Here is a 22,611-nt window from a genome sequence, read left to right as displayed (position 1 = left end):
GGGAGCAGGTGAAGGAAATGATGAGGGTCCAGTGGGGACCAGATGCTACAGAGGAATGACAAGCATTTTCCAATGGTAATTAAACCAACTATCTTATTGATTTGGGAATTGGATGCCAACTCTCTGGCTTCTTCATGCTGAACAGGGGCGTAGATGTAAAGGGGGGAAGGGAGGACACTTTATCACCTTACTGGTGGTCTTGGGTTAAAGCTGCTTGCCTTCTTGCTCTGTTAGAAGATATTTTCCTGTCATTTGCTCCCCTCTGGACTGCAAAGTGTTTTCCCAGGTGGGTCCAGTGGAGATGGCTGGTTGAACCCAGAGGCTCCATCTTCCTTTGCTTCCTTAGCTGTCAGTTGTTCTTCCTTTCTGTCACTGGCACTGGGTTCAGTGTCAATTTTGGAGTACAACTCAGTGTTAAGGTTACCTATAGGAAAGGGAGCAAACCTAGAGAGAACAAACTTGTGAGTCACAAATAGAAGGGTTTGAGGGTGCTGCTTTCAGGTTTACTTGGGGGAGGGTGGCAGAAGGTGGCCTAGGTAACATTCTCTGGATACCCTAGGCATTCTTTTTTTCTTCTCCTTCCGCACCCAGGGGTCAGACGGCACAATCTGGGGACTGAGGAGCTCACCCTGAGGGCCGTGATGGCTCGCCCCTAGCTGGGGGCCGAGGGCAGCCCGCCCTGGGCAGGGCAACACCCCCCAGGAGCGGGCTGGTATACTCCGTCTCCAATTGCCCCTAACCCAGTCTGGTCCCCTCGCCTGACTGAGGACTCTGTGGTCAGGGATAGTGTTTCCAATTCCAGCACTGCCACTTTTACACCCCCCATAAATGGTCATACTATATTTTGAAGTAGGTGTCACTGCCCTCCCCCTTTATATATGATAAAGGGAACCTGAGAATTGTGAACAGACTTCCCCCAAGTCTAACCATCTTTTGGCAGAAGCATTCAACAGAACAAAATATGTGGTGCATTTAGGATGTTGGTCCTCTTGTGCATGCTGCCACTGTTAAGGTCATCAGACTCACAGTGACTTTCCCAATCCATTGTATAGGTAATCGTCTTCTTTGGCCTGTCCAAGGAAACCCAAACCTGCAGGGCATGCATCCCATCCCCCACCTCCTACGCAGGCGGCCAGCGGGGCACACGCCCCCCCCCAGCGCAGGCGGCCGTTGGGGGCGCACCCCCTCACCTCGCCGCACAGGCGCTCGGTGTGTGCGCAGCCCCTCTTGTGCGGGCGGCCAGCATGCACCCGCTTCCCCCACAGTTGCCATCCTGGCTCCAAGAATTCTCTCCAGAACAAGTCCACCTTGTGGCAGTGTGGTGGCTTCACTGTACCAGTCTTGAGGAGGACCGGTGCCCAGCATTCATCCTGGGTGAGGGAATCCATTCATTCTGGCTGTGGAAGCCTCATGGAGCTGCAATGGCTGTGCTGTGCAGCACGGGCTCTGCAGGGGAGCGCTGGGAGCCACGAGACTCACCCATTTCTCCTTGGGAATTCTTGAATTCCTGTTGTTGAGCCTCAATCTTCACTGAGGGTCAGTTATCAACTGTTTTAGTGTTCAATTATCAATAAGCTGAGGTCTGTGGAAGGCCATAATAGCCCTGCTTTAAGTGGTTCACTGTTCCCGCAGCTCACCATGCTGTCTCTGCCTCCGCCACCATCTTGGATCCTCTTCAAACCTATTCTTAAGATGATTTTGAAATTCAGATGGAATTCAAGAATTCAGATGGATTCAAGATCCTATCTTGGTTCCTGTGGACTTATTTTAATTTTCTTTGGCCTCAATTTGAACTTGTATATTAGTAACGGATGATCATGGATAAGAAGACTCAATATTGTGAAAATGATAATACTACCAAAAGCGATCTACAGGTTCATTAGAATCCCAGTATAGATATCAATCCCACTCTTCAAGTAGATAAAAAAAAAGCCACTTTGAATTTCATATGGAAAAGACTGAGACCACAAATAAGCACAGCTCTTCTGGAAAATAAAAACCATGTAGGAGGCATTATATTCCCTGATCTTAAAACGTACTACACAGCTGTAATAATAAAAATAGCATAGCATTGGTACAATGACAGGCACACAGACCAATGGAATATAATTGAAAACCTATAAATCAATAATACATTGATGCCTTCGAGTTGTGGTGCTGGAGAAGAGTATTGAATATATCATGGACTGCCAAGAAAACGAACAGATTCATCCTGGAGAGGGTTAAACCAGGCTGCTCCTTGGAGGCAAGGGTTCTGGGGCTTCGTCTGACATACTTTGGATGTGTTGTAAGGAGGGACAGGTCCTTGGAGAGGGACATCATGCTTGGGAGGGTGGAGGGACGGCATAGGAGGGCAAGACCGTTGATGAGGTGGACTGACTCAGTGACTGGGGTAATAGGGATGGGTGTATCAGAGAGGCAGTGTGATTGGCAAAGGATAGAGCACAGTTTAGGGCTGTTGTACATAGGGTCGCTATGAGTCGCAAGCAACTCGATGGCACATAACAACATAACAACAACAACAACATGGTCAATTGATATTCAAGAAGGAAATGAAACTCTTTAAATGGGAAAACAACAGTGTTTTTAACAAATGGTACTGTCAAAACTAGACATCTACCACAACAAGATAAAAGTAAATAACCCAACTGAAAAATAGGCACAGGATATGAACAGACACTTCACCAAAGAAGACATTCAGATGGCAAACAAACACATGAAGAAATGTTCAAAATCCTTAGCTCTAAGAGAGATGCAAATCAAAACAACCATGAGATATCATCTCACCCCAGTAACAATAGCAAAATTTAACAGAACAGCAAACAACAATTGCTGGTGAGGTTGTGGAGAAACTGGAGCCCTTATTTACTGTTTGTGGGAGTGTAAAATGGTGCAACCACTATGGGAAGGCTGTATGGTGCTTCCTCAAAAAGTTACAAGTAGAAATACCATTTGATCCAGCAATTCAACTACTTGAAATTTACCCTAAAGAAACCATAACTGCCACCCAAACAGATATGTGCACACCCATGTTTATTACAGTTTTTTTTGCAATAGCAAAGAGCTGGAAACAACCCAAGTGCCCATCAACAAACGAATGGATAGAGAAGCTCTGGTATATTCACACTATGGAATACTATGCAGCATTGAGAAACAAAGAACTCATGAAATATTATACAAAATGGATGACCCTGGAGGACATTATGCTGAGTGAAATATCTCAGTCACAAAAGGACAAATATTTCATAGGGTCACTGTTGTAAAATGGGACTGATATTAGGGTTGAGAGAGGACAGAAAAGGAGGGGAGGAATGATATATATTACATTGAAACAGATGGGGGAGAGAACTGTTTAAAGGGGACATATGAATGGGTATTCTTGTCATTACAGAAGTCCAGACTGAAGGCTGCATAGTGGAGTGGACTTGGGGGGAGGGATTGCATAACAATGAAAGAGTTTTTCTTTTCAAGGAGAAGAGTGAATTGGGGGGATGGGATGGGTAGGGAGAAAAGTGCAACAATGAATGACTGGAAACCCTAAGTCTCTGTAAACTTTCAGTAAAATTAATTTAAAAAAATGTTTTGTAATGGTAAGGACTTGATGCTCCTGACCCAAGGACTTGAGGCGCCATAGGACAAAGATGGGCAAATTCCTTCTTTGTGACTTACATTCTCTGAAAACTGACTGGAGGGTCAGTTATAAGTCGGTTCAGACTTGACAGCACCTAACAATACCAATATATGCTTAACTATCCATAATTAGAAGTTTGTACTCTGTAAAACATAGACATCTCATTTTCCTCCGAAACTCAAAAGAGTTCTTGCTAACTATTTACTTGCAGAAAGACTGCTCTGCTACAGAGACAGTGACTAGAATTATTAAAAGTAAAATTAATTAGTGACACATCTCAGAAGATTTTGTGAGTTTCATGTAGCATTTTAAGATATAATCTTGTCAAATCCATGCCCAGCTTATGTGTTAAAAAAATTATGCTTCTTAATAAATGTTCAAAAAGTAAAACAAACAAACAAACAAGAAAAGCACCCCTAAAAATAAAAACTGGACATCTACCTACAGAACACTGAAACAGAAGTCACATCTCATTCCATATATAAAAACCAACTCAACTTAGAGGCCTAGGAATTAAACAAAAAACCTCCATAAAAATCATCAGAGAAAAAATGGGAAAAATTAATAAGCCCAAGTCAAGAGCATGAATCTGCTTACAAAAAGCCAGAAATACACAACCAAGAAAGAATAAAATAGACGAATGGTATCTTCTAAAAATCAAATCCCTGTGCAATCTAAAAGCTTTCCCTAAAGGGTAAAAAGAAAGCCTAAGACTGGGAAAAATATTTGGTAAAGACATTTCAGACAAGGAGCTCATAATTAAAATTTACAGAAAACTGCAGAGCCTCCACAAGAAAAAGACTAACAACGCAACTACAAAATGAACAAAAGACATGAGAAGACTTTTCACAAAGGAGTGCATTCAGATGGCCAACAAATACATGAGGAAATGTTTATGATTACTAGCAATCAGAGAGACTGCAAAGCTAAGCAACAATGAGATACTATCTCACCCCAGAAGCAATAGTAAAGTTTCATGGGACAATAAATAATAAATGCTGGCACAATATTGGAATGCTCATGAACCACTTTTGGGATTGTAAAATGGTATAGCCATTCTGGAGCGCAATGAGGCATTTCCTTAAAAAGTTGAATACAGAAATCCCATATGACCCAGCTATTCCACCAGGAATGTACCCCAAAGAAACCAGAGATGAAGCACAAATGGAGATATGTATACCTATGTCCCTCACAGCATTATTCACAATAGCAAGAAAATGGAAATAGCCCAACTGCTTATAAAAAACCGAATGGATAGAGAAATTGTGGTACATCTACACAATGGAATACTATCCATCAATAAAGAACAATAAAGAAATTATAAAACAGTACACAATATGGGTAACTCTAAAGGACATTATCTGCTGAGTGAAAAAACCCTCAGTCATAAAAGGACATATACTGCATAGGAGGGTAACTGGAGGGTGGGAGGGACAAGGGAAGCAGAAATAGAATGTACAATGAGCACTGTAAAGAATCTGGACAAGGGAGGATCAACCTGGGAGAACTGACACAGGACAATATGGCTATTGGAATTAGCAAACAGGAACAGGATATATATAACTATTGGAAAGTGGAGGGGGAAAAGGATAACAGGGCAGAAGAAAGGAAAGGGGGAAAACCCACTAGGGCATCAGAGATGAGTGGATGAATGGTAGTGCAGTGAAGGAGTAGACATATTTGATGAAACAAGATGAAAAAAGGCATTGATCAACAGTAATTAATTAAAGCATAATGCATATAAATGACTAGAAAACACAACGTACATGAATGAAATATAATGTATATAATTTTTTTAAAAAAACAAAAACACAATTACTGTGAATCCTCAATAACTGATTGTTGTTGTTGTTGTTATGTGCCGTCGAGTCGCCTGCGACTCATAGTGACCCTATGTACAACTGCCCTAAACTCCGCTCTGTCCTGTGCCAATCGCACTGTCTCTGACACTCCCATCCCAATTATCCCAGTCACTGAATCAATCCACCTCATAGAGGGCCTTCCTCTCCTGCGCCGTCCCTCTACCCTCCCAAGCATGATGTCCCTCTCTAAGGACTGGTCTCTCCTCACTACATGTCCAAAGTAAGTTAGACGGAGCCTCAGAATCCTTGCCTCCAAGGAGCCACCCAGCTTAACCCTTTCCAGGACAAATCTATTTGTTTTCCTAGCAGTCCATGGTATTCTCAATACTCTTCTCCAGCACCACAGCTCAAAGGCATCAATTCTCCTTTTATCCTCCTTGGTCATTGTCCAACTCTCTGATGCATAACAGGTGATTGCGAAGACCATGGCCTGTATCAGACGCACCTTAGTCTCCAGAGGAGACACCACTGCTCTTCAGCACTGAGATATGTTAAAATCTTCCATTATGATTGTAAATGGCCTATTTTACCTTGCTATACTGCCAAATTTTGCTTTATCTATCTTGAGCCACGTTAGTAGGGATGGTTGTTGACTCATAGCGACCCTGTGAATGAAAGACCTGAACACTTGTATAACTTTTATCCTTTCTCCAGGTTCGTAGGATTTCCAGAGGGGTACACAAATTTAAAACATTTTTTTCTTTATCACACAGACATTTATTCTCGTATGGTTTAGGAAGACAGAAGTTAAAATTCAGGATTCTGGATCTAGGGGAAGGCTTTCTCAGAGTTTCTGGTCCTGGGAGTTCTGAGTGTAGGGACTCAGTCTAGGGGATGCTCTCAGCTTTTCCTTGGTGTACCCAACTCAATCCAACTTACTACTGCCCTTAAGTCAACTGCAATTCATAGCAACCCTCCAATGGGTGTACGAGGCTGGAGGAGACTGCCTATCATTCTCACACGAAGCTGGCAATCACCAACATTTTGCTCAGCAGCCTGAGGAGAGTTATGTACTACACCACTAGGACTCCTCTTCTCTCTGCTTGCTTCTCCTCCCTCTTATCTCTTGTACAATAAAAAGTAATACAGGCTACCCATCCTTCTCCCTCAGTAACTAGCTCAAACCACTGGTTACTTAGCCCTTTGGTTAGCATGTTAGTACAGGTAAATCAGAAATACAGGTAAATCAGTGGCTGGTGTTTATCATCTTCCAGTCAGAACAAAGTCAATAGCTGACCCTTCAGCTGGTGTTCAGAGGCTGAAAATGCAAAGGAGATTGTGTGTTATCCTCACGTAAACCAGCCAGTGGATTCAAACCTCCTGTCCTTTGATTGGAAGCAGCATTTCTTACATACAAGAACCCCTAGATCAGTGACGAGAAGTGGGCAAACTAGCAATTTTGGTCCACTAGCAGAGAAGAGAGTGAGATTGTTAGAAATTTCAGCTTGCTTGGTTCCACAATCAATACTCTTGGCACCGGCAGTCAGGAAATCAAAATTGCATTGGGAAAATCTGCTGTCAGGGACCTTTGCAGAGTTTTGAAGAACAATGGTGTCAGTCTATTGACTGAGGTGTGCCTAATCCAGGCCATGGTCTTCGCAATTGCTATGCATCAGAGAGTTGGACAACGACTAAGAATGATAGAAGAATTGATGACTTTGAGTTGTGGTGCAGGAGAAGAGTATTGAACACACCATGGACTGTCAAGAGAACAAACAGGTGAAAAGGTAAAACCAAGCTGTTCCTTGGAAGTGAGGATTTTGATGTTCTGTCTCATATACTTTAGGCATGTTGCTAGGAGGGACCAGTCCTTGGAGAAGGACATCAAGCCTGGAAGGGTGGAATGACATTGCAGGAAACGTAGAGCCTGGATGAGATGGATTGACACAGTAACTGGATTAATGAGGGTAGATGTGTAAAGAGACACTGCGATTGGCTCAGGATAGGGCAGACTTCAGAGCTAGCATACATAGGGTTGCTATGAGTCGCAAATGCCTCAAGGGTACATCACAACAGCAGGAGGCCTGTTTCTTGTGTATAAAAAGTATTGGAACAAGAGCTGAGATTAGAGTGAGGTGAGTGAGGCAGACCTGTACTTTTAGTGCAGGGTGGGTTCTTGTTTACTTTAAATGTTGACACTATTCATCATGGTTTCCCTACCTCCCACTTCTTTTCATTAGATTGGATTAAAATATTGTATTCAAGTGTTTAAGTTATTTACTATCTTGACATAGTTCTTGTTGTCTTATTATGGGATTTGAATGACATGAAGAATACTTTGGACTGTGACCTACACCATGGTAAACTGCAAGACTGGATCAGATCAGTGTTTTCAGTTTGTTTCTCACCTTTAAACCCATTCCTGCACTTAGAGCCTCTTGAATTCACATTTCTTTTGAAAATCTACAACTTTGTATCCCAGCCCCTTTGTCTGCCCACAAAGTACAGTAGTTTCCCTCTACCTTTATTTCCATGTGAAAGCCCCAAAGGGGATGCATCAATTACTCAGCCTTTCTGGGGTGCAACCTCTTAAAACTGTATTTTTTTAAGAAATGAACCTTTTACCTATGCAAAAGGCCCTCTTTTGTCTTTAGTAGGTTCCCCCCACCATTTAGTTTTAATGTCTGTAATATATTTATACAGCTTTCTTTGTTATTCACAAACAAAAAAGTAGGAATATTTGTACATATAAATCTTGCAGGATGATTCTGCAAGTATACATGATCAAGTATAGCAGAACATGAAATCTCTTGATAGGCAATTGCTGGGTAGGTTATACAGAACTTAAATTTGATCAGCAATGACTGCATCTGTCCAAGAGGCTGCAGCAGTCACAGTCTGCGCTTCCACACTGACATCTTAAAATGAGAGCTTCTTCTGCTGTGTTATGAGGTGCTCAACTCTTTTGGAATAAAATGTGCACACAAGGCAGCCAGTCCCTCTGCAAGCCTGGTCTAGAAAGAAGCATTATTGAAGTCTCACCTTGCTGATCTCTGTCAGGGACATGGTGATGGAATAAAGTTGGCTCCTACTGGTACTGGCAATCAGAGTTTCCTCTGAGGGGCTGAAGCTCAAGCAGATAATTTCCTGTTTGTCAGACTGACTCGGGTCATTGCTTTGGGAGTCCACAGGAACCTGTACAATACACAAAGCAGTCATCAGTAATGCACTCACACTGTCAGTGTGTCCTCTGGCTTTCATAGATCTCTCACATACTCTGTTTAGAGATTTGTAGACCAACATGTTCTTGGGATCTCCTGAGATGTAGAAAATGACTTCACTTCTCTCTGGTATTTTGGTTTTAAATACACCTTTAAGAGATTCAACTCACATTCACTCACTGCCATCTAGCCATTTCTAACTCCATCAGGTTTCTGAAACAATAAATCTTAAGGGGAGGAGACTGCCCATCTCTCTTACTTGGAACTGCTGGTGGATTTGAACTGTTGTAGACCTGTGGCCTTTGTGGTTAGCAGCATAACACTCTCCAGACTATGCTAAAGAGAATATTTTTAGTGATTACTGTTATTATGTGCAACTGAGTCAGAGAGTAAATCCCACAGAAGGAGACTACCTATCTTTCTCCTGTGAAGTAGGTGGTGGAGTCAAACCGCTTTCTTTTGGGTTGACAGCACCACTTCTCATCTTGTAGACCACCAGAGCTCTTTTTAAGTGATTGTTGTTGTTGACTGCCTTTGAGTTGAGCATAATTCATAGCAACCCTAAGAACAAAAGGCCTGAAACCTCTCTACAATTATCAACATTTATCAAAGTTCATAGTTTCTAGAGGCATGTTTAGGAATTGGATGCTACTCCTGCTTCAAAACCTGTCATAGTATGTTTTTTGTTTTTATGTGCCATTGAGCCACCTGAGATGTATAGAGACCATATTAGTGGCTGGATGATAAATACTTACATAGTTAGTGTCTTACTTGGGTACACTGGGTGGAACTGCCCTAGATTTTTTATCATTAGTGAATTAAAACCTTTCCTGTTCTAGATTTTCTTTGAAAAAACATTTTTATACATTTTTTGTTGACATTAAAACACAAGGGCACACCCTCTCTGAGTTAGAGGAATGTATAAAAATACAAATCTATGCATCTTAACTTGAACACCCCCTGTAAATAAAGTCTGCTAAACCACCTATCGGAAGCATGTGCTGACCTGACATCAAATAAACAATATATTCTTCATAGCAGGAGAAGGGAAGGTAGGCATTGTTTTACTATACCAGGTAGATGGCAGAGTCTACAGTTTCTAAGTAGACATTTTAGAGTTCCTTTTCCCTGGGGTTCTCCCCCAACCCCCGCTGCTTTTTTATTATTTTCCATTAACAGCCAAATTTACTGGAAGGCTGGTCTGCACACACCATCTCTATTTCTTTACCACCCACTCAGTTCTTAATTCCTTATAATTTAGCTTCCACTGTGTTATTTACTGAAATTATCCCTGTGAGGAGCGGTAATTTCTTATCATGAAAGCCAGACACTGCTGTTCAGTCCTCATCCTTCTACTTTTCTAGTGCCTGTAAGCAGTGACAGCAATACCTGCTTTCCAAGAGTCCAGCTTCCCTTCCTGTGCCTAGAGGGCTTTGTCTTTAGCCCCTGACTCTTTACCACTGGGCTAACTCCCCTACTCCACCAAGAAAGTGCAGCTCTGGAAAGCCTCTCCATTACAGCCTTGAGTTTTTTTACCTCATCCAAATGCAAATCAGAATCCTAATCCCTGCTGTACCTGTAATCTCCTTTAGGAACAGTTATTAGAAGGCTAAGGAGTACATCCATACTCATGTAAGATGTATCTTAAATCGTATGTTGTTGTTATGTTCTGCAGAGTTGGAACTGACCCATAGCTGATCCTCCAGCAGGTTTACTGAGGCAGTTAATCGCACAGAAGGAGACTGCCCATCCTTTTCCTGCAGAGCAGGTGGTGGCCTAGAACCCCGTGCCTTCAGGATTACAGCACAGCTTCTTGCCACTAGGTCACCAGCACGCATATAAATTATAAAGTGGGCAGGTTAGAGACACATCACCAAGCACAATTAAAACAGTGGTTATGGAGTTAGAAACCACATGAAAACCATCAAGGAACTGAGGCACATCAGGGTTACAGAAGTGCAAAGAAAGGTAAAAGATCTTCTTGGCATCCTATGCCTCACTACCTTAACCACTGTTGTATACCTTTGAGTTGGAATGGATTCACAGCTGCTCCTCCTTCAGTAGGTTTTCAGAGACAGTAAACCAAATGGGAGGAGACTTCCCATTCTTCTCCTGCAGAGCAATTTGGTGGATTTGAACCATGCATCTTTGGGACTGCAACACAGTTCTTAGCACCTGGTCACCAGAACTCCCATTTTAACTACTATTTCATCTCAAACGGAAAAATTCAAAGCTCCCTACTTTGTCACCAGAGCTCCTTAAAAACATTACTCACTTTTTTTTTTTAAGTTCCATCAATCTTTTTCAATTCGCTTTGATATACTTCCCTCATTTTCTACTGCTATACTTTCTGCTGGTCTCTTCTTCAATCTTTTCATTGTTCTGGTTTGTAATATGCTTAGGTCTTGTTTCTGCATATGGTTCCTCCCATAAGTTGTACCAAAAGTATCCTGGGGTATATTTTTCTTCTTTGGCTTGAGGGCTTTTGGCTTTTTCATAGATAACTTATAAAGGTCATCTGATGCCAGATGAGTCCTTTTCAGATTCAGACCTAAGGAGGGTCCCATCTCTTCCAACTCAATTGTCTGTGTTCTGCAAACAGATTTCTTCAACAGCAACTTATAGCTTCGAAAATGAATCTTCCCATTCAGTGCAGTGAAGTGCAGAACATAGTTCAAACGACCAAGGTGGATTATTTGATATTGTGGGATCTCTAAAGAAATCAGTAAGAAGATTTTTTTTGGTCATCTATAGTCTTCAGTTACATCAAAATCATCACCAGCAAATATTAACATCGATTTTGCTCCCTCAGGACATTTGCTGTTCTTAATATCTTTGAGAGAGACAAATTTATCAATACCCAATTCAATCATATCTAGCATATGGTAGTCATACATACAACCTATTCCTAAATTATTTGGCAATTTCTTATAATGAGAGCCAAACATGAATAAAAGAATAATCTGATGTCCAGGAGAAGAATTCCAGTGATGTCTGATCCTCAAATGGCCTTGTGATATTTTTCCTGTTATACAGCACACCATAAAGGTTTTTCAGTGCATACACATCTCTTTTTTAAATTTATTTTTATTTTTTATTTTTATTGTATTATTTTTACGTGTACTGTCAAATCAGATCTGACTGGTACAGGAGGAGATTGCCTCCTCCTTCTCCAGCAGAGCATCTGGTGGATTTGAACAGCGTACTTCTGGGATTGCAGTACAGCGTCTTGCATACACATCTCTTAAGTACTTGTGTCACTGTTGCATTTGCATTTCCTCCTTTGATTAACATGGCATTTTTACTATTCTCGTTGAGTTTTGGTTCTCTCAAGCAATCTCTTGGCCCTCTTTGTTTTCAGCTTATTGATTATACTCTTCAGGGGGTTTAACCGTTTTCACCTTCCTTTTCTTTGTTATTCCTGCCCATTAGTACTGAGTATTCCATGGAATCATCCGGTCCAAAGCATCCATTTCTACCACAACCAAAGTTGGACAAACACACGTGCACCACGAGAGAACAGTACTCACTACCATCAAGTTGGTTCCAACTCATAATAACCCTGTAAATATATTTTTCCTTATTATTGTGATTTTAGTGAAAGTTTACAGATAGGTTTTCATTCACTGATTCACATTTTCCTCCCCAGCCCCAATTCACTTTGTAATGCATGTCTTGTTCCAAAGTCAATACCCATTCTCTATCATCCATTCCCTTTACATTGTCCCACCCCTCACCCATTCCTGTGTTCTTGTTAGGTGTCATCAAGTTGAGTATGACCCATAGCAAGCCCTATGAACAACAGAACTGAATCTTGTCCTTTCCAGTGACATCCTGATACTTCCTGACACACTAGAGCCCACTGCAGCAGTCACTGTGTCAAACCATCCCCTTGAGGGTCTTCCTCTCTTTTGCTAATTCTCTACTTTTCAAAGTCTGATGTCCCTCTACAAGGAATAGCTGCTCCTAGCAACATGCCCAAAGTCTGTGAGTTGAGACTTTATCATCTTTGCCTTGAAGGAGTACTCTGGCTGCACTTTCCCTAAGAGACATTTGTTTGTTCTTTTGGTAGTCTATGGGATGTTCAGTACTCTTCTCCAACATTACACCTCAAAGGCGTCAACTCTTCTGTCATCCTTTTTTATTGTTCAGCTTGCAGATGGCCTGAATCAGATACACCTTAGTCCTCAAACGGACATCATTCTATCTCAATAATTTGGAGAGGTCCCTGACTGTATACTTTTCCAGTGCATTACACTGCCTGATTTCCTGACTGCTGGTACCATGGGTTTTGATTGTGGATCCAAGTAAGATGAAGTTGTTAACAGTTTCAATCTTTTATCCATCTATCATGATATTGGCTATAAGTCAAGTGGTAAGAATTTTTGTTTTCTATACATTGAGATGTAATCCACATTGAAGGCTGTATTCTTTGATCTTCTGCAACAAGCGCCTCAAGTCCTCCTCACTTTCAGCAAGCAAAGTTGTGTAATCTGCATAATGCAGGTTACTGATAAATCTTCCTCCAATATTTATGCCACATTCTTTTTTCATAGAGTCCAGCTTCTCAAATAATTTGCTCAACATACAGATTAAATAGGTATGGAGAGAGGATACAACCTTGACACATTCTGTTCTTAATTTTAAACCATGTAGAAGTGTTCCCTTACTCTGTTTGCATAACAGCCTCTTGGTCTATGTATAGGTTTCAGTTGAGCATATTTAAGTGTTCTGGAACTCCCATTCTTCTCAATGCTGGCCATAACTTGTTATGATCCACACAGCAAATGCCTTTGCATAGTCAATAAAACATTCTTCTGGTATCCTCTACTTTCAGCCAGGATCCATCTGACATCAGCAATGATATCTCTGATGTCATGACCTCTTCTAAATCCTGCTTAAACTTCTGGCAGTTCCCTGTCTATATGCTGCTCTAGCCATTTTTTAAATGATGATATTCATGATATTGTTTGAGTTTCCACATTCTGTTGGATCACCTTTCTTGGGAATGGAAACAAATACAGACTTCTTCCAACTCACTGGCCAGTAAGCTGTCCTCCAAATTCCTTGAATAGACTGGTGAGCACATCCAAGGCTGCATCTGTTAACTGAAACAAGTTAATTAGTATCCCGCAGATTCCAGGGGCCTTTGTTCTTGCCAGTATCTTCAATGAAGCTTCTACTTCCTCCTTCATTACTACTGGCTCCTACTCATATAGTGCTTCCCGAAACGTTTCAGTATCAGTTCTTTTTGGTACAGTGGCTATGTGTATTCCCTCCATCTTCTTTTGATATTTCCTGGGTCATTCACATTGCCTATAGAATCTTTCAATATTGCAACTTGAGGCTTTTATTTGTTTTTCCATTCTCTCATCTTGAGAAATGCAGAGCGATTTCTTCTCTTTTTATTTTCCAATTTCAGCTCTCTGCACATTCCATTATAATACTTTGCTCTGTCTTCTTGAGCTGCCCACTGAAATCTTCTGTTCAGGTCTTTTACTTCAGCATGTTTCCCCTATATTTTGTTTTCTTGATGTTCTAGTGCAACTTTCAGAGTCTCTTCTGATATCCATTTCATATTTTTCTTTCTGCTCTGTCTTTATAATGGCCTTTTGCTCTCTTCATGGATGCTATCCTGATGTCATTCCACAACTCATCCAGTCTTCGATCACTGGTGTTCAGTGCTTCAAACCTATCTTGATATTCAAATGGAATAGATTCAAGATCATATTTTGGTTCCTGTGGATTTATTTTCATTTTCTTCAGCCTCAATTAGAACTTGCACATGAGTAATTGCTGGTCTGACTCATAGTCTGTTCCTGGCCTAGTTCTGACTGCTAATATTGAGCTTCAGCAATTCCTTCCACAGATGTAGTTAATCTGATTTCTACACAGTCCATTAGGGGAAGTCCATGTTTTCCATTCATGTTTTTTTAAAAAGTTCATGAACATTGATGCAGAAGTTCCTGTTTGTGTCTTAGTTCTCCTTTTCTCATGGTATATCCCAAGAAGTGGAATAGCTGGGTCATATGGAATTTCTATGTTCAGCTTTTTGCAGAAATGCCAAACTGCCTTCCAGAGAGGTTGTAACATTTTACAATCCCACCACCAAAGTATAAGAGTTCCTATATTGCCACATCCTCGCCAACATTTATTACTTGTTGCCCTACTAAATGTTGTCACTGCTACTGGGATAAGATGGTATCTGATCGTGGTTTTGACTTGCATCCCTCTTACTGCCAGTGATTTTGGAACATTTTTTCATGTGTTTATTGGCCATCCAAATGTCCTCTTATGTGAAAAGTCTTTTCATGTCTCTTGTCCATTTCATAATTGGATTGTCAGTCTTTTTCTTCAGGAGGTCCCAGAGTATTCTGTTTAACTTTTGTTATGAGACCCTAGTCTGAGACGGTATTGTCAAATGTTTGTTTCCTGTCAGTAGGTTTTCTTTTCACCTTATTGAGAAAAGTTTTTGACATATACAGAGATTGAATCTTTTGAAGGTCCTATTCTTCAATTTTATCCTCTTCAGACTGTGCATTTCTGTCTGTATTTCACAGTCTTTATACCATAGACTGAGCCTTCTAAACTTGATCCTAGTTTGTCTCTGATGAACTTTATGGTTTGGGGATTTATTCACAGGTCTGTGATCCATCTTGAGTTGATTTTTTTAGTATGATGTGAGATACAGGTCCTGTTTCAGCTTTCTGCAGGTAGCAGTTCAGTTTTGCCAGCACCATTTATTGAAGAGGTTGTCATTTCCCCATTCGATAGGTTTTATTTCCTTGTTGAGTATCACTTGACTGTAGATATTGTTATGTGCCATTACCTGTGACTCATAGTGACCCTAAGTACAACAGCCCTAAACTCTGCTCTATCCCTTGCCAATCTTATTGTCTCTGACACACCTATTCCCATTACCCCAGTGACTGAATCAATCCATCTCATCTAGGGTCTTCCTCTCCTGCGCTGTCCCTCCACCCTCCCAAGCATCATGTCCCTCCTCCAAGGACTGATCCCACCTTGCAACATCTCCAAAGTTTGTCAGATGAAGCTGCAGCCTGGCTTCACCCTCTCCAGGATGAACTTGTTTGTTCTCCTAGCAGTCCATGGTATATTCAATACTCTTCTCCAGCACCACAGCTCAAAGGCATTAACTCTCCTTCTGTCATCCCTAGTCATTGTCAAGCTCTATGATGCATAGGAAGTAACTGAAAAGACCATGGCCTTTAGACCATGGCGCACCTTAGTCTTCAGACTGATATCATTGCTTTTTAATACTATGGAGAGGTCTCTGACAGCAGAATTTCCCAATGCTATTTGTCTTTTAATTTCCTGGCTGCTGGTACCAAGAGTGTTAACTATAGAGTCAAGCAAACTGAAGCTGTCAACAATCTCAATCTCTTCACCATCTATCATGATGCTGCCAATTGGCCCAGTGGTGAGAATCTTGGTTTTCTTGATGTTGAGCTTCAATCCATATGACTGTAGATGGATGGGTCCATTTTTAGGTTTTCAATTATGTTCCATTGGTCTATGTGCCTGTCATTGTACCAGTACCATGCTGTTCTGGTTTACTGCTTTGTAGTAGGTTTTGAGATCAGGGAGTGTTATGTCTCCCATTTTATTTTTGTTTTTCAGAAGTGCTTTCTTTATCCACAGTTTATTTCCACTCCAAATAAACTTAACAATTTCAATCTCCTTGAAATAGGAATTTGGTATCTGTATTGGGATTGTGTTAAACATTTATATCGCTTTTGGAGAATTATCATTTTCACAATATTGAGTCTTCCTATCCACAAATAGGACACATTTCCCCATTCATTTAAATCTTTTCTTGTGTCTCACAAAAACATCTGTTAGTTTTGTGTTTTGTGTCTCTAGTTAGGTTCACTCCCAAGTATCTCAATTTGTGGTTGACTATAACTGGTATTGCTTTCTTGGTTTCTGTCTCTGAGTTCTCTTTGTTACTATAGAGGAATTCTACTGATTTTTGGATATTGATCTTGTATTCTGCCACTCTACTAAATTGGTCTACTAGCTCTAAGAGGTTTTTTGTTGAGTTCTTGAGGTTTTCTGTATACACTATTATATCATCTGCATATAGCAACAGTTTAACCACCTCTTTGCCAATCTGGATGACTTTCATTTTCTTTTCTTGTTGTATTGCCCTAGCAAGTACTTCCAATACAATAAATATTGAATAGAAGTGGCGACAGTGGGCATCCTTGTCTGCTTTTTTGTCTTTCTCCATTGTGAATGATATTGGCTCTTGGTTTTGCATATATACTTTTCACTGTTGAGGAAATTCCCTTGTATTCCAATTTTGCTGAGTGTCTTAACCAGGAAGGAGTGTTGGCTTTTGTCAAATGCCTTTTATGCAGCAATTGCTAAGATCATATGGTTCTTGTTATTTGCATTGTTAATTATGTTGATTTTTTTTATATTGAATCATCCTTGCATACCTCTGATGAATCCCATTTGATCATGCTGAATTATTTTTTATGTGCTTTTGAAGTCTATTGGCTAGGATTTTGTTAAGGATTTTTGTACTTAGTTAATGAGAGATATTGTCTGTAGTTTTCTTTTTCTGGTAATAATATATTTGCCTGGTTTTGGGTTTAGGGTTATGCTTGCTTCATAGAAAGTCTCTGAGAGTGTTCCTTCTTTTTCTATAACATAAATAGAACTGGTGATAAATTGTCTCTGAATGTTCGGCAGAATTTACCTGCTCCAGGACTTTTTTTTTTTTTTTTGTGGGGAACTGTTTTTATGACTTTTTCAATGTCTTCTTTTGTGATGGGGCTGTTCAAATGTTCTTCATCTGACTGTGTCACTCTGGGCAGGGAATGAGTTTCAAGGAATTTGCCCATTTCTCTAAGTTTTCAAATTTATCAGAGTATAGCTTCCCATAATATTATAGACTTAATTTTGCCTGGTTCTGTTGTGATGTCACCTCTATAATCCCTTAATTCCTTCTCCTTTTCCCCCTTTTGTTAAGTTTGCCAATGGTTTGTCAATTTTATTGATCTTTTTGAAAAACCAGCTCCTGGTTTTACTGATGGTTTCAATTGTTTTTCTGTTTTCTGTCTCATTGATTTCAACTCTTATCATTATAATTTTTTTTCTAGAGGTTGTTGGGTTAGATTGCTGTTCTTTTCCTGTTTGATAAAGGTGTTAAGTTAGATCATTAATTTTGTTTTCTTTTTAAATTTTTTTTATGTGTTTGCCTATTGTTATGACCTGCCCCCTGAGGACTCCCTTAGCTGCATTCCAAAGATTTTGGCATGTTGTATTTTCATTATAATTTGTTTTTCAGAAGTTTTTAATTTCATTTTTTATTTCTTCTATAACCCAATCATGTTCTTGTTGTTGTTGTTAAGTGCTGTCGAGTCGCAGGTGACTCATAGCGACCCTATGAAGGAGAGTCCTCAATGCTTGGGTGCCTATCATCCTCTCTCCAGGTTCATAGGGTTTCCAGAGGCAAGCTATTATGGAAGAGGATGCCACTCCTCCTTCCACGCTTGTTTAATCAGGGAGCTCCACCCCACTCTCAGTCCGCATTGGGTAGCCAATCATTAACGCATTTGACACATCCGAGTCACAGTGTTCAGCCTCACAGCAACCACAAGTGACTGCGGGACGGTAACTTGTACACCAGGGCTATACAACCTAGAGGAATGTCTGAACAAAAACAATGAAAGACAGCTGCCGCTGCCTTCAACCCAAGGCCAAGCATGGCTTCCCTGGCTCCTGGAGGCAGAGTCGCCCCTCTCCAGAGACCGCCACAACACAACTCCCGCGTTCACAGCACCATGCTCTAGTAGGATGTTATTTAGCTCCCACAATGGTGGCTTTATAAAACTTTATCCTCTTGTGGTTAATTTCTAGTCTTATGGCATTGTGGTCTGAGAAGATACTTATTTTTAAAATGTTTTTTAATTTGTTGAGACTTGCTTAGTGCTCTAATATGTCATCCATTCTGGAGAATGTACCATGTGCATTTGAGAAAAAGTGAGTTTTAGTTGGGTGCAGTGCTCGGAATACATCCAGAAGGTCGACTTGGCTGACTGTGTAGTTTAGATTTTCTGCATCTTTAAGTTTCTTTTGAGTCCTATCCTTTGGTGAGAGTGGTATGTTAAAATCTCCTACCACTATCATGGTGCTGTTTCTTTCTTTTTTCAATTCTGTTAATGACTGCTTTTTTTTTTTTAGCAGATCTCTAGCATTTGGTGCATAGATGTTGATGAATGCTATGTCTTCTTGATCTACTGTACCTTTAATCATTATATAGTGCCCTTTCTAATCTTTTATGATGGTTTTAATTCTGGAGCCCATTTTTTCAGAGATTAGTATCCTGCTTTTTTGTGGTTGTTATTTGTTTGGTATATTCTTTCTTTGATTTTGAGTCTATCTTTATCTTCCTTTATTAGAGATCTTTATTTTAGACAACATATTGATGGACTTTGCTTTTTTATCCATTCTGCTACTCTTTTTCTCTTGATTGGTGGATTTAGTCCTTTACACTAAGTGTGATTCTTGATAGGCCAGGTTTTATCGGTGCCATTTTGCCATGTTTCTTTTGTTATTGTTTCTTGTTAGTATGGTCTATCTACTTTCCTTTGGTGTCTCAGCATGAAAGACTTCCCTTAAAAGTTCTTGTAGATTTGGTCTTGTTTTCACAAATTCCTTAAGTTCTTTCTTTTTTGCAAAGGATGTGATTTCTCCTTCATATCTGATGAAGACCTTTGTTGGGTACAGGATCTTGGGCTGGCAATTGCTTTCTTTCAACTTTCTATTTATGCCATCCCATTAGCTTCTTGCTTGCATTATTTCTGCTGAAAAATCAGAACTTAAATTGCTTTTCCTTTGTAGGTCACTCTTTGTTTTTCTTGTGTTGCTTTCAAGATCCTATCCTCATCTTTTATTTTGGAGAATTTGACTATGATATGTCTTGATGTTTTCCTTTTTGGATCTAGTCTATTTGGTGTTCACAGAGCTTCCTGAATGTGGATTTCCTCATTCTTCATAATAACTTGGGAAGTTTTCTTCTAGTACCTCTTCCACAATTTTCTCAGTGATTTCCCTATCCCTCTCATATTCTGGAATTCCAATCATATATATATGTTATTCCTTTTTATGTCATCCCACATGATTCTAACATTTTCTTCATGTCTCATCTCTGATTTTTCTTTTAGTATCTTTCTTTTGATTTTCTTGTTCTTCCAAATCACCGACTCTCAGCTTCATCTCTTCTGTTCTACTTTTTTGTCCTTCAAATGGGTTGGACATGTCTGCCATTTTAGTCTTAATATTCTGGATTGCATTTTTATGCCTTTCTGTTATTTCTAGTATTGTGCTGGCAGTACCCTATCTCATGATGATTTTTTAAGTTCTTGTAGAAGGAGAATTGAGGCCTTTGAGCTGTGGTGTTGGAGAAGAGTACTGAATGGACTGCTAAGAGAATGAACAGGTTTGTCCTGGACAGGGTGAAGCCACGCTGCCCCTTGGAGGAAAGGATTCTGAATCTTCATCTGACATACTTTGGACATGTTGCAAGGAGGGACCATTCCCTGGAGAGTGACATCACGCTTGGGAGGGTGGAGGGACAGCGCAGGAGAGGAAGACCCTCAATGAGATGGATTGATTCAGTGACTGGGGTAATGGGGGTAGTTGTGTCAAAGACAATGAGGTTGGCACAGGATAGAGCAGGGTATATAGGGCTGTTGTACAGAGGGTTGCTATGAGTCGCAGGTGACTCAATGGCACATAACAACAACAACCTCTTTATCTATAGTTTCAAATCTTTCTTCCATATTTTGCATTTTTTTCCATATTTGTGCAAGTTCTTCCTCATCAGTGGATTTCATCTGGCTCCATGTCTTTTGAGTATTTGCTTTCTAAATGATTTCCATTGCTTCTTCCATTATTTGCACCTTCTTCTGTGGCTGTACAAATAACTCTTCATTACTATAAATTATTTCTGTTCTCTACCTCTAAGGTAATCCTTTTATTTGTGGCTTCGACTGTTTCTTCCATTCTTTGTACTTTTTTTCTTCTTCATTTGTACTTTCAATCATAGCTATCAAATGTCCCTATATCAACATGTATCATCTGCCTTCTTGACTATAGGGTATTCATGAGGTCTTAATATTCTCTGCTTTTTTGGGAAGAAGGCTTAATTTGTTTTTAACTGTGTTTGAAGTTGCTTGCTGCTTTCTTGACATTATGTGACATTTTTCTTGATGAGTGTTAGGTCATTTTTATTGTGTCTGTGAAATCTGTTGGAGGGTTCTTGCCTTTATAATGTTACTAATTAGTTGCCAAGTTACAATGTTCAGTCTATGAAGTGAGCTACTCACTCTACTGGAAGTCCTTTCTGGGAAAATTTGCCTTTCTTAAAGTACATAAGGTTATCTCTGTTCTGCACTGTAGCCCTGTAGGAATCTGTAGGAATCTGGCCTTGATGTAGCCCCCTGACACCAACTCTATAAGCTACCTTCATGTATGAAGTGGCTGAGTGGTGTGAGACCAGGTGCTCTACTCAAGTAGTTCCTCATGCACATTTTCTCCTGGAGCTTAATGTCTTTGTCTCTGGAGTGGCACAAAATTTAGAGATATCAGCTGCCAGCTCAAGCAGGTTGTGTGCAAGGGGTCTCAAGTCTGCCCTCTCTCTTGCAGAGAGATACAAAAATTCTTTCCTCTGCTTGAAGTTCCGTGTACTAAAGTCTCTTGTTGTGTTTGACCCCAGGGCTGGTCCTGCAGCTGCAGAGGCAAGGACTCCCAGATGAAGGGACATATAACCCCAGGGATGCCTTAGCCCCATCTCCCCACAAGCAATGGAAAGTCTTCCCTTGAGGCAGAAAACCTCACCTCCTCTCGCCTTTTCTCATGCAGCTTAGTGTCCTCCTTTGTCTTTGGTGTGGTGGGAGATCAGGACAGCCAGCTCAGGCAACTTGTATGCAGACTCTCAAGTCAGCCCTCTGTTGCAGGGAGGTAAGAAAATTCTTTCCTCTGCTTATAGTTCTATGTACTATAAAGTCTCTTGTCCTGTTTGGCCCCTGGAACAGCCCCACAGGCACGGAGGCAAGGACGCCTCTGTCCCATCTCCCCACAAACAATGGAAAGTGCTCACTCTCAGTAAAGAGCCTCATGTTTTCTTCTGCAGTTTAATGTCTTGTGGCTGTAAATATCAATGGGAAGAGACTGCCATCTTTCTCCTGTGCCCTTAATAACATGTTCTTAGGTACCATTGAGCCAACGATAACTCATAACAACCTGATGAACAACAGATTTGAACTTTATCATGTGCCATCCTAAAAACATACTACTACTAAAAATAGGTAGAACGATAAAGACTTAAAATACTAAAAATAAAGCATCAGTTATGTATCAGTCATGGTTAAAAACATTATGTAAATAGGTAGCTCTGGTGGCACAATAGTTCAAAAGGCTGGTGGTTGGAACTTACTAGCCATTCTATGGGAGAAAGATGTAACACTTTACTTTGTAAATATTTATAGCTTTGAAAACCCTGTGAGATAGTTCTACTCTGTTCTATGGGGTTACTATGTGTAGTGCAGTAAATCTGTTGATATAGTTTTCTGTTGCTTAAAATAGTATTCCTAGACTACTGTTTAGCTAACTGCTTCCTCTCTGTCTGGTCTGCAAGCATGTTAACCTGATTCTGCTGCCTCTGCCTGACATGATCTGCCTATATACTTAACAGTTGTATGAACCCCAGATCAGGAGCTAGATAACAACAACAACAACAACAACAACAACACAGTCTTAGTAGAGGATAGGCAAAGGAACACTGGAGCAGAAGCATGATCGGCTGACTTAGCTCAAGCTTTCTGGGAGAAGTAGTTTCTGGGACTGATGCTAGTTTAGTTGGATGTATCTAACCTGGGACTGCTGTTCTACAGAACCAGAACCAGATGTCCTTGCCCAATAT

At 40.5% G+C, this 22,611-nt stretch overlaps 1 protein-coding gene and 1 pseudogene across 1 annotated transcript in view; both read right to left on the bottom strand.

Annotated features, from left to right (window-relative positions):
• WDR65 (WD repeat domain 65) overlaps positions 1–22,611 on the bottom strand; it is a 126,331-nt gene that overhangs the window by 86,907 nt on the left and 16,813 nt on the right. The window contains exon 5 of the mRNA XM_006886618.1: positions 8,476–8,628. Coding sequence (XP_006886680.1) covers positions 8,476–8,628 — 153 coding nt within the window. The remainder of the gene's footprint in view (positions 1–8,475; positions 8,629–22,611) is intronic.
• On the bottom strand, positions 10,949–12,018 carry LOC102861441 (annotated as a pseudogene).

This window comes from Elephantulus edwardii, unplaced genomic scaffold (assembly GCF_000299155.1).
Source record: "Elephantulus edwardii isolate Elephantulus edwardi_28Jun2011 unplaced genomic scaffold, EleEdw1.0 scaffold00049, whole genome shotgun sequence".
Classification (NCBI taxonomy): domain Eukaryota; kingdom Metazoa; phylum Chordata; class Mammalia; order Macroscelidea; family Macroscelididae; genus Elephantulus; species Elephantulus edwardii.
This window is presented reverse-complemented; position numbering and strand designations above follow the sequence as displayed.